This window comes from Ictidomys tridecemlineatus, chromosome 5 (genome assembly GCF_052094955.1).
Source record: "Ictidomys tridecemlineatus isolate mIctTri1 chromosome 5, mIctTri1.hap1, whole genome shotgun sequence".
Lineage (NCBI taxonomy): Eukaryota > Metazoa > Chordata > Mammalia > Rodentia > Sciuridae > Ictidomys > Ictidomys tridecemlineatus.
The window spans coordinates 62,469,026-62,481,515 of NC_135481.1; the positions used below are offsets into that span (position 1 = coordinate 62,469,026).

A 12,490-nucleotide genomic window follows, 5' to 3' on the forward strand; every position below is an offset into this window, starting at 1 on the left:
AAGACATAATTTATTAAATATTATATACTTATTCCATAAAATTTAATTCTCCTGCATCTCAATAAAATCACAAATTGTGTTGTAATCATCCAATAATTTTGTTCACAAGAGAGCAGTTACTTAAAGGAATAAAAAAAGTAATTACATTCAACATATATACAATTTGAATGTTTTAATAAAAATGGAAATCAAAGAAACACAAAAATAAAAATTTTTAAATGAGTTGTCATTTTTCCTCTAAAATATTTAACTTATCTATTAAAGTTAAAAGACAATATACATTAGTTATGAATATCAACATTTTAAATAAAAACTATTTAATTAAAGCTCAAGTTGTTTAGTTTTAAAAATTTGATTAATTGTTTGTGGTACTGGATATGGAAGCCAGGGACTTGCACATGCTAGGCAATCACTCTACTACTGAGCTACATCCCACCCCTTACTTATTTTTAGACAGGGATTTGATAAATTTCCCAGGTTGACCTCAAAACCTATAATCCTTCTGTCTCAGCCTCCCAAGTAGCTGAGGTTACAGATATGTGCCAACATATTCAGCCCCAAAATTTAATGAATTCTATGAATTTTTACTAAAATAAAATTACTCACAATTCTAATGTTCAGTGTTCTAGTTGCCAAGGTAAAAAATGGACATGCACATTACTTTTATACTACTATGTCTACAAATGTAAAAGTAATGAGTTGTTTATTATTGCAAAATGCTTTCTAACCTCCATATACAAAATATATAATATTGTATATATATATACACACACACAATAAAAATTAAAGTCTTTCAAAGATTCTGGAGTTCATTTCTGTTTTTAAAGATTTTCCATACCTCCAAATTATAGTTCTTTTATTCTAGACTTATTGTTTGTTAATATGGAGTTGGTAGGAAGTATAACTCCAGGATGAGTGTTTAAGGTAAAGGGGAGGAGACAACAAGGACCTGAACTAAGGACCTAAGGAACTAAGGAACTAAGGAACCTAAGGAACTAAGACGACAAGGACCTCACACATGACAAAGCAAACTGGGAAGGCAGGAAGGTAGGGTCTGACTTTCCACTAGACATATGCTTAAGTGCTGAATGAAAAGAGAAGAAACTGCACAGATATTCTAATCCAGGCAGCATGCAAAATAGTAATAATATCAATTAATATTAATACTTACTGAAGGAGGAAGATCAGGCTTGTGGATGGAATAAGATGCATCCCACTTTGGATATGCTGATATTTTGGGGTACAAGTGAGCCAAGTAGAAAAATTTCAGGAGACAGAGCTGACATGAGAGAACTAAGGAGGGTGTAAATTTGGTTTAGAAACAGCCAGTCAAAATAATTGCTGGAGGCCAGGCATGGTGGTGATCACCTTTGATTCCAGCAATTCAGGAGCCTGAGGCCGAAGAATCCCAAGTTGGAGGCCAGCCTCAGCAACTTAGTGAGGCCCTCAGTGGCTTAGTGAGACCATGCCTCAAAATAAAAAGTAAAAGAGGCTAGGCATGTAGTGCAGTGGTAATGTAACACTGGGTTACTTTCAATCCCCAATGCCTAAGTAAATAAGATTGCTAGATCTGTGGGCCTAGAAAGAGTGTCTAGAGGGAATGGCCAGAAACTTGAAGAAGGATGAAGAGGGAATATTGCCAGAAAAGCAAATAATTTATAGAGGAGATGACTGACTCCCCATATGGGCTTGATGGAAGGGTTTTTGGCAATGGTAAACTGGAGGGTGTGGTAGTGGGGGTGAAGGAAGGATTCAAGAAGAAACAACATGAAGAAATAGGAAGCAAGAAAGCACTTCAGCAAAATAGCCAACCAGTTACCAGATGTTGAATGCGTTATGTTGTAGAAGAACGGGTAGGCTCAACAATGGGCTGGTTAACACTGTCACTGTGGAAGAGGTGACAAAGATCAAGAAGAGGCCATTTCCTCCAGGGTTACTGTGACAACTCTTTGGTTGCTTGGGGATTAAGAGATCTAATGGCCTTTGATCTACTTAAGCTCTAGCCAAAGAGATCTGATAACCTGCGCATGTCTCAAGTTTCTAAACATAGTGCTCATGTCTCCTCTATCCTCATCTAGATTGGGAGTTCCAATTTTCTCTGTCATGACATGTACCGTATCTACTTCAGATGGTTTTCATCTTTTTTTTTTTCATTTTTGCAGTACTGGGGAATTAAACCTCATGCATGATAGGTAAGTGCTCTATCTTTGAGCTACATTCCTAGTCCTTTTTAAAAAATTTGACTGGGTCTTGCTATGCTGCCAGGGTTGGCCTCAAACTTGTGATCCTCCTGCCTGAGCCTCCCCAGTAGCTGGATATCAGCATGTGTCACTACATCTGGAATTGTGTTTATTTTTAGTGTTTTTTTTTTTTAAATGAGAAACTAGATGAGATTATGTTTCTGGGGAAAGGAGATAATAGCAGTGATGCCACTGCTATTATCAAGTATCATGCTGCAAACATATGCCCTGAGAGGGTACAAGCAATTTTAAGTTCAATCTCTGTTTCCCTAAAGACCCTACAAAATATTTAAAAAATTCACAAATTGGTTATTAGAAACTACAAGAGTTTATTGACTTTTTCTTTTGTGCGGCTGGGGGATGCGGAGTGAGGTTTTAAAATAGCACACATCTTTAAAAAAGTTCTCAGAGTACTGTTTTTTTCACTTCATATCTGCAAAGATCTATGAAGTTTCACAACAGTTTTGTCTATGGTGCAGGAAAAGCAGGCACTCCGTACATTGTTGGTGGGAGAGTCAATTGCTATGACCTCTTTGGAGGTGAATGAAATGATTTACCAAAATGCACATATCCTCTAATATAACAATTCTGGACAAGATGTTTCACTGTAGCATAATTTATTGTGCCAAAAGATGGCAACAACCTAAAATGTCCATTGGTAGAGAGAATGGTTAAATTATGGCATTATTTTCATCATAGAACACTTCAGTCATAATGCTTGTTTATATATAAAGCAGCTCTGGAACTACACACTAGAAACTGGTGAGCCATGTAGAAAAGTTTCAGGAGGCTGAGCTGACAGGGGAGAACTAAGGAGGATATAAATTTGGTTTAGAAATAGCCAGTCAAAATAATTACTGGCCTCTGGAAGGGAGTTGGTTTTGGGAACAGGAAATGGGAGGGACTTTTCACTTACCTTTTATTGCCTTACAAATATATTACTATCTCCACCCCATTCCCAGCTGAACCAAAAACAAAACTAAAATGAAAAAAAGAAAAGTGTTTTTGGTGGCAGAGGGTCCATTAACAGGTTGCGACACTCAGAAAACGAGATAAATCCTAACCAAAGATTGAGTCAGTAGTTAATATGGGAATCATTGAGAGAAAGTTTAAGAGTTGAAGGTCCCCTGACCATCCCCACTTACCTTTTCTATCCACAGAAAACACAAGACGAAAGGATGGGCAGGATAAGAGCAATCAGTACAAGGAAGACAGGAGGCCAGGAAACTAGTTGGATAGACACTTTATTGTGGTTTGCTTGTGGTAAGACATTTAGCCCCTCAACACATACATTTGCTCTGGAGAATATTTTGCTGGAGACCACAGCGTGATGCTCAAAGACCTTTAACCCCATCTATGTCAGTCTAGTCAATGGCTGACTATTTTACAGTTCAACTAGTTAGAGGAAAAAGTCAGGAAAATCTGGTCTTAACACCCCAAATTAAGGGCTGCAAGATTTGTGACTCATTTGTATAAAGTGCTTATGTTCAGTGCAAAAAGGGCAGATTCAGAAGGGCAAGCAGATGCCCTTCCTGGGAGTCAGTCAGATATGTTCTATGACTCAAGGAAGGAAAAGTTACTCATACTTCACCCCCCCCAAAATTTAGTATTTTCCTTACAGTCTTTCTCCTCTCTAACAGGACCAGAACTTTCAATCTGACAGATCTCCATAATACTTATTTATTTTACTTTAAAAATTTCATTTCAGAGGGAATTCCACAGGGTTTCTAAGCACCAGAGATGTTGACTTCAACTTCCAGTTTCTGTTTTTCTCAGCTTTAAAAAAGGGATCAATAGGCTGAGCTCTGGCTGGTGGGAGACTCAGGGCTGCATGGCTTCTCTTTAGGCCTCTCATTTGCAAATCCAAGTAATTAAGTATGACAAACCCTTTCTCAAATATCCCACATCTCAGGTGGGAAGACAAGCCAAGAAGCATTTTACCTAGTTTTCCACCAACTGGATGTAACCTATTGTCCCCTTGTTTTCTCCTCTTCCTTCTTTTTTTGTGGTACTAGGTACTTTTTTTCACACATGCTACCAGGCAAGCACTCTACCACTGAGTTACATCACCAGTCCTTTTTGTTTTATCTTGAGACAGGGTCTTGCTAAGTTGCTGAGGTTAGCCTTGAATTTGCGATTCTCCTGCCTCAAGCTTCTGTGTAGCTGGAATGAAGGTGTGTGCCCCCCATACCTGGCTCCCTAGTTCTGACCCTTGCCCACAGGCTAAACTCGAAAGTGAATCCCTGATTCCCTCTGTTAAGACTGATAAGTGCACTGCTGTCTTAGTGACCCAGGTGTCTGAGTATCCATCCAGTGGTCCCAGAAAGACTGAAGGGAGAAGAAGAAAAAGGGAAATGGTTTCTTAATCAATTCAAGAGGCACAAACAGGACTGGAATTCAAATAGGTAAAGTCTAGCCATTCAGTCCTAGGACCCTTACTACCATTACTCTTCCCAGACTCTCAGAGAGGGAGCCACAATCTTTCACCCATCAACTTTGTAGCAGGGATACCAATAAGAGCCAGCTCTGTGCTTGTGAGTAACCATCCTGCATACCTGTTTGGAGAGGCCTGCCTTTTCCTTCCCTCTGGATCAATGTGACAAGGACCCTCAGGTGTGTGCATTAGCCCACAGACCTGATCACCTGTATTGCTGTCAGAGGTTTTGGACATCACTACCTGAAAGACCTCTATTCAGGTTACCTTCCAAAGACCTATGTGAACTCCTTGTGCTTATGAGAGGAGACACTCGGCAAGCAGTTTTATTCCATAGGTAGCACTTGCCCCAAAGCCATCTCTGAATTTCAGGAAGGAAAGAAAGGGGAAAGAAGCAATACTTTTGGTGTTGCCCTATAATTCTGTGTAAAACTCCTCTAGTTAAGAGGAGCTACTAAAGCATCACCATGTGGAGGGGACTGTGTACAAACAGGATGACCCGGGTTAAGAACCAAAACGCAGGGAAGGATTTCAGACTGGCAAAAATCTAAAGGAAAGTGCCTCTAATGGGAGAGAGTCTCATTTGAAAATGCTTGGGCGTAAACATGAGTGTACAGGAGCATGCACGCATGTGTGTACATGCCTGTGTACACACACTCACTCATTCTGAGGTAGAAAGAACTGGCCATCTCCAGACGAACACACAGATCCCACAATTTTACAGAAACATGGCACTTGCGTGAAAAGTCCTGTCCTTGCTGGAAGGCAAGTAGGGTCCAATCCAACTCTTTCCAACCTGGGGCAGAGCCAGAGAAGTCCCACTCCACGGGAGGAGAGAGGTGGAGGTTATCACTCCTGTCGCCACGGTTCTTTTGCTATGTCTTCCTGGTCTTGCTGCCCAGGGTCACTTCCTGGAGCCTGAGCCAAGGGCACTCCGGGGGTGGCTTGTCAGAAGCCACTGGGTACAGATATCTTGGACTATGGCATCCCCGCTGCTCTTGGCAGCCTGCTGCACCTGCTGAACGAGGGTGGTGGCCCGTGAGTGTTCTTGCTTCACGGCAATCAGGTAGGCAGATCGCAGCTTGCAACACGTCAGGTAGGCCTGAACCTGGCAATTGGATATGAGAGACAGTGGAAAGGAAACCATCACTGGTGAATCACCAACAAATATGCTGAGCCACATCAAAGCTCAAGCAGACACATTACCTCTCACCTACAGATTAACAGGCAGGTATTGCCTTTGTATTATGCAAGTCTTCATATATTCTAGACATTAAGCTATCACATGTTTTTTTTTTTTTTTTAAATATTTATTTTTTCAGTTCTCGGCAGACACAACATCCTTGTTTGTATGTGGTGCTGAGGATCGAACCTGGGCGGCACGCACGCCAGGCGAGCACACTACCGCTTGAGCCACATCCCCAGCCCTATCACATGGTTTTATAGTGTAAAAAGTTACTACTGGTGACCACAGATCATGATTTTATGGTTACTTGGTTATTTTTTCATTGATGTCTGTTTCCTTGACTATGGTCCATGAGGGCAGGAAGAGTGTCTACTTTTTCTACCCCTTGTATTACTGATGTTTAGCATGTAGTATATTTAATAAACATGCATTATATGAATGAATTAATGAATTGATGAGCCATCATATCTTCTTGCTACAATGGATTGTAGCATAGATTCCCCCTTCTCCTTTTGGGATAGTTTGGGATTCAGAATTTAAAATCTTTTAACAGAAAATTTGGGGATGAAAATGAATATACACAAATAGAAAAGGTGTACTTAAGGTCTAACCCCAGTTAGACCTGACTTGACTTCTTTTGCTTGGATTAGAGGCAGCTCAGTTTTGAGAGTGCATATCTCCCAAACCGCCTCATGAATGTGCAGTATGGTGGGGATGAGTGCCCCTTCCCTCTCTGGCTAGTGCTCTGAGCCAGGGAATAATAGCAAGATCCTCCTGAGCTGCCACAGCCCCCAGTGGCAGCTGCCTTTCTGCTTCACAGTCCTCTCTGGGATTCTTCTCACTCCATGTATAATGCTCCACCGTTTCTTTCCTTTTTTTTGGTCTTAGTCAGTAAAGTCTTCCTTTCCTGGGTTCAATTACAGATTGTCTCCCACCACTAAAAGATGCCTGGCAGGTCCTGAGCTCACAAAAGTGATCAAGTCCTGTTGTTCCTTTCACTACCCTAGGATATGAGCTCTCACTCCAGCCTTCAGCTCCAGTCAGAGTCCATGCGTGTAAAATATCCCAGTTAGTAGGCAAAATTCCTGCCAAGAGAAGAAGGGTATCTTGCCAGAGAGTCTGGAATAGGAACTGGATCAAGCGGATATGGGCAAGTCCCCAAGTCCTGAGATCACTTGGATCAGCTGCTGAGAGAAAAACCCTGAAGAGTAATACTGACTCTCTAGACTGCACTGTGCACACTTCCAGGGATGGAGCCACTGTCCTATAGTGTGCGAGGCTCAGTGAAGGCTCAGGAAAGGACCATAGTTTGGGATTCAGGGAAACTGGCTGTCTGTTCTGGCCAGTTTCCCTGAATCCCAAACTATCTTTCTGATTTTAGAAAAGTAATTCTCCACATTTCAGAATGCTATAACCTCATCTTTTCTAAACATTTCATCAGGATGTTACAGAAATAATAAGGAAATGTTTAGAACAGGTCCTCCTTAGCCCCTAACAATACCCTGCAAATATAGTCCGGGATTAGCAATACTGTCACGGGGAGCAGCTTGCCTCACATTTCTTTTCATCATAAAGAACTCAGCTACCAGAATATTCCTCTGTTGATAGCCAGGGTAGCCCTGTTTGGTTGGGCTTTCTTGGGTCTTTCTTGGCTGGGGGCCCTTCCTGCTATGACAAGAGGAACCTTATCAATCCTAAGGTTAGCCACATACAGGGCAGCTGGGAATACTTTTGTTCTGGCTGGCACTCCTCAGAGTGACAATGTGAAGCAAAGGTTCACCAATTTCTGAAATAGGGAAGAGTTCACTGGTCCCAGGGGAAAGGCCCTTTCTGGCAAATGAGACATCAATGAACACTGTAGGCCAAGGGGTTGGGGGTGGCTTTTTCTTACTGCTTTCTTTTCTCAGGAGAACAAAGAAAAGCTTACCCACTCTGGGAACCTCACTCAGCCAATCAGCCTAAGGATGGAAGTGGGACATTTTCTAGGGCTTTCTGAGAGGAGACATCCATATAAAATGTAGATTCAAGAGCACCTTAAAGGGTCTGGGGATGGAGCTCAGTGGCATAGCACTTGCCTAGCATGTGCAAGGTCCAGGGTTTAAGACTGACATCGCCCTCCCACGAAAAAAGAGCAGCTTAGGACACGTTTGTGTTGGGGGTCAAGAACTGAAAAGGCATAGGCTCAGAGAGTCAATGTTGACCTGTTCCCTATCCATTCCCTCCTTTCTAAACCCCTACTTAAATCTCAGTGCCACTTCTAGATAACAGCAGAGCTGTGGTACAAGACTATAGGGGACTACTGTGGAGAGCAAGGCAAGCCCTACGTGCTGTCCATTACCATCACCATAGCTTAGAGACAGCTCAGCTCACCTTGTTGTCATCGCTGTGTATTGCCTGGATCAGGCCTTCCAGTTCCTGTGCAGAACAGAGACACAGCAGTTTTAAGAGGGAGAAGAGCCCATGACCTTTTGGGGGCCAAAGTCCAATTCAGTCTCATCCCAGCATTGTAACTCCAGCATGAGATCGCCTGCCTCATTCTTCCTTCTAAACTCAACTCCTACTATAGGAGCAACGAAGGAAAGCTAACGAGAACAGCAAGCTTGGGAATTTTGGGAAAAGAATATCTCCCAAGAGGCCTGTGCTTGGCCTTCACAAATGGATGTGACTCTGTTTACCCCTCAAAGAAGCCACAGGGATACAACTTCATAGGTAATAAGCTTCAAAGGCCATTTGCTGGCCCACCCTGATCTTTAGAATCACAGGGAGCAAACAGTTCAATGCCATCAGACATTTTCAGGTGTACACAATGTTAGAAAAGGTAATGTTAAGGGACACCTTCTGGCTATATGTTCACCACCATGAATTTTCCTTATAAGAAATGGGTTGTAGAGGCTATTGTTGCAAGGGGGTCAGAAACTAGAGTTTCAGGCACGCTATGGCGAACAGAGAAATAAAGTGGGTGATGAGAAGACACTAAAATAGCTGGAGGACCCAAGAGAAGGGTGAGTGCACCTGTGGTGGGATTCTCTTAAAGGCTTCCAGACAGTTGAGGAGGATGGTGTCCCCATCACTTTTGGCTGCCATGCCTGACTCACTGACACATTTGAGCAGCTGTCGGATCTCACTGTATTTCTCCTTCTCCACCAGCTGCTGGGCAGCTCTGCAGTAGGTTGCTGCAGCATCAAGCTGGAAGTCCTGGAACAGAACATGGGACTTAAGATGACAGGGGATATCCACAGTGGTAAGGGAGGCCAGATTTAAGAAGCATCCACTATATTTGCTTTAGAAAAACCATGATGAGTATTTACACAAGAGAAAACTAACATAACAAGCAAGCCCCAAATAAGCAAAAGTTCATTGAGAGTCAGGCAGACATTTAGGAAGCATCCATAAACACTGTAACCTTATCATCTAAAATGGTGCATTTCACTTACTTCCATGGCATCTCCTTAAAATATCCTAACAGAATCCTAAGAACATTTCATTCTCTCTCTTGTGAAATCACCTTTCTCTGGTAAATGGTGTGGAAAGCTGGTATTTGCTGCCTTTGATACTTGGTGTTCCCTTAAGAATTGTTTTAGTGTTCAGAAAAAGTCCAGTTCATCAAAAGATTAATTTGCTGAAAACTGTCAGATGACCTTAAGCCTCATCTAGGTTAATTCTATGCCAGAGGAACTGGGGATAGCTGCCCCTCTGCCTGCCCACCATGGGCATCTGTGAGTAGAGCACTTTAACCAACACTTAAAATGGATGGGATGGGAAGACAGAATACTGGTCCTTGAGACATGCATGCTACGTACAGTGTCTTGCCTGTCCCTCAATCAGCTCCTAGGGGTGTTTGCATAAACCCATGGTAATGGTGGGGGTTTGGAGAGACTTTGCCCTTTGGAGTTTCAGTGCCTTGCTCCAGCCTCTGCTTCAGTGCCACAACCCCACTTTTGTCATTTTATCACAAGCAACAGAAAATATGCTCCCGAAAGCAGCTCCTGGATCCAGAATGGAGGGGCGGTCCACAGGGCCAATGGAAACCCTTGGTTATTCCCTCTAGCCTTGCTCCCCTGCAAGGGTGAGCAGTGGTTCTGTAGAGAAACAGCCATGAGGAACTGTACTAGACTAATTTCAGGTAGTTATTTGACAGCTTTTAATGAGTTTGTCATTGGTTACTTGGCTTTTGGCAAAACACCCTACAGTCTTGCATTTGACCCAGTTCTGTAATAGCAATTTCCCTGATTTCATCCCTAAATGTACATGCAAATCTGCTTTTCTTGGGATAAAAATTTTCTGAAGAATAATCTCAAGAAAATGTGGTCAGGTGCTGACTGCCCTTGGCATAATCTCAGATAATCCAAGTCATACCTGCAGAACACGGAATGCAATTCCAAAACCGTCTTCTACATTTTTCCCTCCCAGCATGACCTGAAAAAGGAGAGGGAAACATGCTTAAAGAAGCAGTAACCGCCAGGCGTGGTGGTGCACACTTGTAATCCCAGTGGCTCAGGAAGCTGAGGAAGGAAGGAGGATTGCGAGTTCAAAGCCAGCCTTAGCAATTTAGTGAGGCCCTAAGCAACTCAGGCAGATCCTGAGTCTAAATAAAATATATAAAAGGTCTGGGGATGTGGCTCAGTGGTTAAGTGCCTCTGGGTTCAATCCTTGATACCAAAAAAAAAAAAAAAAAAAAAAAAAAAAAGGAAGCAGTAGCTATTGAATAGTCCCTAAATCAAGAATGAGATCCAAGCGTGGTAGTGCATGATTGTAATGATTACATGACTGTAATCAGGGGCTTGGGAGGCTGAGGCAGGAGGATCAGTAGTTCAAAGACAGCCTCAACAAAAGTGAGGTACTAACCAACTCAGTGAGACCCTGTCTCTAAATAAAATATAAAACAGGGATAGGGATGTAGCTCAGTGGTCAAGTGCCCCTGAGTTCCATCCTTAGTACTCACACACAAAAAAAGAATGAGGGCCCCCATTTATTCAGTTGTTTGATATATATTTAATGAGATTCGATGGGTGCCAGCTACTCAAGACATAAGAATGATCAAAATTTACTTGATATCCAACATATGTAACTCCAGTGGAGAGGAAGCCATCAAGCAAACAACTAAAATAATAACCAATTACAATTGTGACAATTAAACATGTTATAAAAGATGAGAACTGCCTAGGGGAGGGGAAGCACTGTACCTACCTTGCAGGCAACATCCATTTTCATGTGGTTATTTCCAAAAAGGGTTGGCAGAGGCAAAGTGGTGATCTGAGAGGTACCGGCACTTTCGCACCGATGCAGGAACCTGGTCACTTCCATCTGTAGCTGAAGTGTATTCATGTGCCTAGGGGACAGGACACTCCTGATACATTCTCATAAGGAGCATTACAGGTGAGGTACTAAGTGACCGAGAAGTCATAGATGGCAAGGGAAAAGGCCAAAGAAATGATGTGGAGGGAAAAGAGACCTCAAATACATTTTGGATAGTTATAAAAAGATGGAAATAGATGTCTCAGGCTCCCCCCTGCACAGAGTTACTGAGCACCTATGTGCCAGGTACAGCCACAGAGGTTAAGAAAGGCATGAGCCCTGCTCTCACAGAGTCAGAGGCTGGAGGAGAAATGAATAGTAACCAAACACAGAAGACATTTAATGATTAAGCCTACAAAGGCAACAGAGAACTGGTGGAAGGTTTACTTTAGATACCATGTTGTAAACAGAGGGATTAGCAAGCATGAAACCCGAGAAGAAAGGATTTGGTGTGTTGAGGAATCTTCAGGAGGCGAGTGACTGATACTCATCAAGAAGAGAAGAGCTGGGCGCGGTGGCCGCATGCCTGTAATCGCAGTGGCTCAGGAGGGCTCAGGAGGCTAAGAGAGGAGGATGGCAAGTTCAAAGCTATCCTCAGCAAAAGGGAGGTGCTAAGCAACTCAATGAGACCCTGTTTCTAAATAAAATACAAAATAGGACTGGGAATGTGGCTCAGTGGTCAAGTGCCCCTGAGTTCAATCCCTGGTACTACCCCCTCAAAGAAAAAAAAAAGAAAGAGAGGAATACAAGACAGAGATGGAGCCATCAGCAGAGACCAGACCACACAGGATCTTTTTTTTCCCACTGTAAGGAGAAGGAAGTTTAGTTTGGTTGCAGCATGTGATACTAATCCTCCTCTCCTGCCCCCTTTCCCTTTCAGATGTGTTTTTTAAGGACACAGGGCATGGGCACAGACACTCCATTCCAGCTTTTCTGCCCTGCACTAATTAGCTTCCAAGCCTTGAGCTACCTGGATACATCTGCTGCTGTCATCTTTTTTCGGAAGAAGGTATTTTTCTTCCTTCCAGAACTGCGGGATGTTTCTTGGAGGTAGATCTTCAGGTGGTCCTTGGCCTTAAGCAACCATGAGAGCCTCTCTCCCAGTTCTGTATATGACTTTGCTTTGTGACTGAAGAACCGAATACAGGTCATGGCAGCCCGGACTTGGTCCTAGAAGTGAAAAATGAACGTTCAGGTCAAAAGAGATCAGGGATGTTGGAGGCAGGACATGATGAGAATTCTGATCTGATTCCCATCTAGCCCTAGTGATGTCTCCATCTTTATCTCTTGCTTCTTTTTCCTTGCTATGCATTGGTCACCAATTGAACTGCTATT

The 12,490-nt window shown here is 42.7% G+C and overlaps 1 protein-coding gene and 1 long non-coding RNA gene across 5 annotated transcripts in view; one reads left to right on the forward strand and one right to left on the reverse strand.

The window, feature by feature from the left end:
• Positions 1–2,035: 2,035 nt before the first annotated feature.
• LOC144377823 (uncharacterized) overlaps positions 2,036–12,490 on the forward strand; it is a 31,112-nt gene continuing 20,657 nt past the window's right edge. The window contains exons 1-2 of the long non-coding RNA XR_013438997.1: positions 2,036–2,192; positions 12,036–12,164. This is a non-coding gene — a long non-coding RNA (uncharacterized LOC144377823). The remainder of the gene's footprint in view (positions 2,193–12,035; positions 12,165–12,490) is intronic.
• The window catches only part of Zfyve26 (zinc finger FYVE-type containing 26), a 59,403-nt gene continuing 50,381 nt past the window's right edge, over positions 3,469–12,490 (reverse strand). For 3 of the 4 annotated variants that reach the window (XM_040274183.2, XM_005322821.5, XM_040274182.2), the window contains exons 37-42: positions 12,126–12,325; positions 11,048–11,189; positions 10,217–10,276; positions 8,873–9,055; positions 8,231–8,275; positions 3,469–5,782 (exon numbers count right to left, since the gene is read on the reverse strand). In XM_040274183.2, the coding sequence (XP_040130117.2) occupies positions 5,579–5,782; positions 8,231–8,275; positions 8,873–9,055; positions 10,217–10,276; positions 11,048–11,189; positions 12,126–12,325 (834 nt within the window). In that variant the 3' untranslated portion in view covers positions 3,469–5,578. The other variant, XM_040274184.2, reaches the window with a different exon arrangement.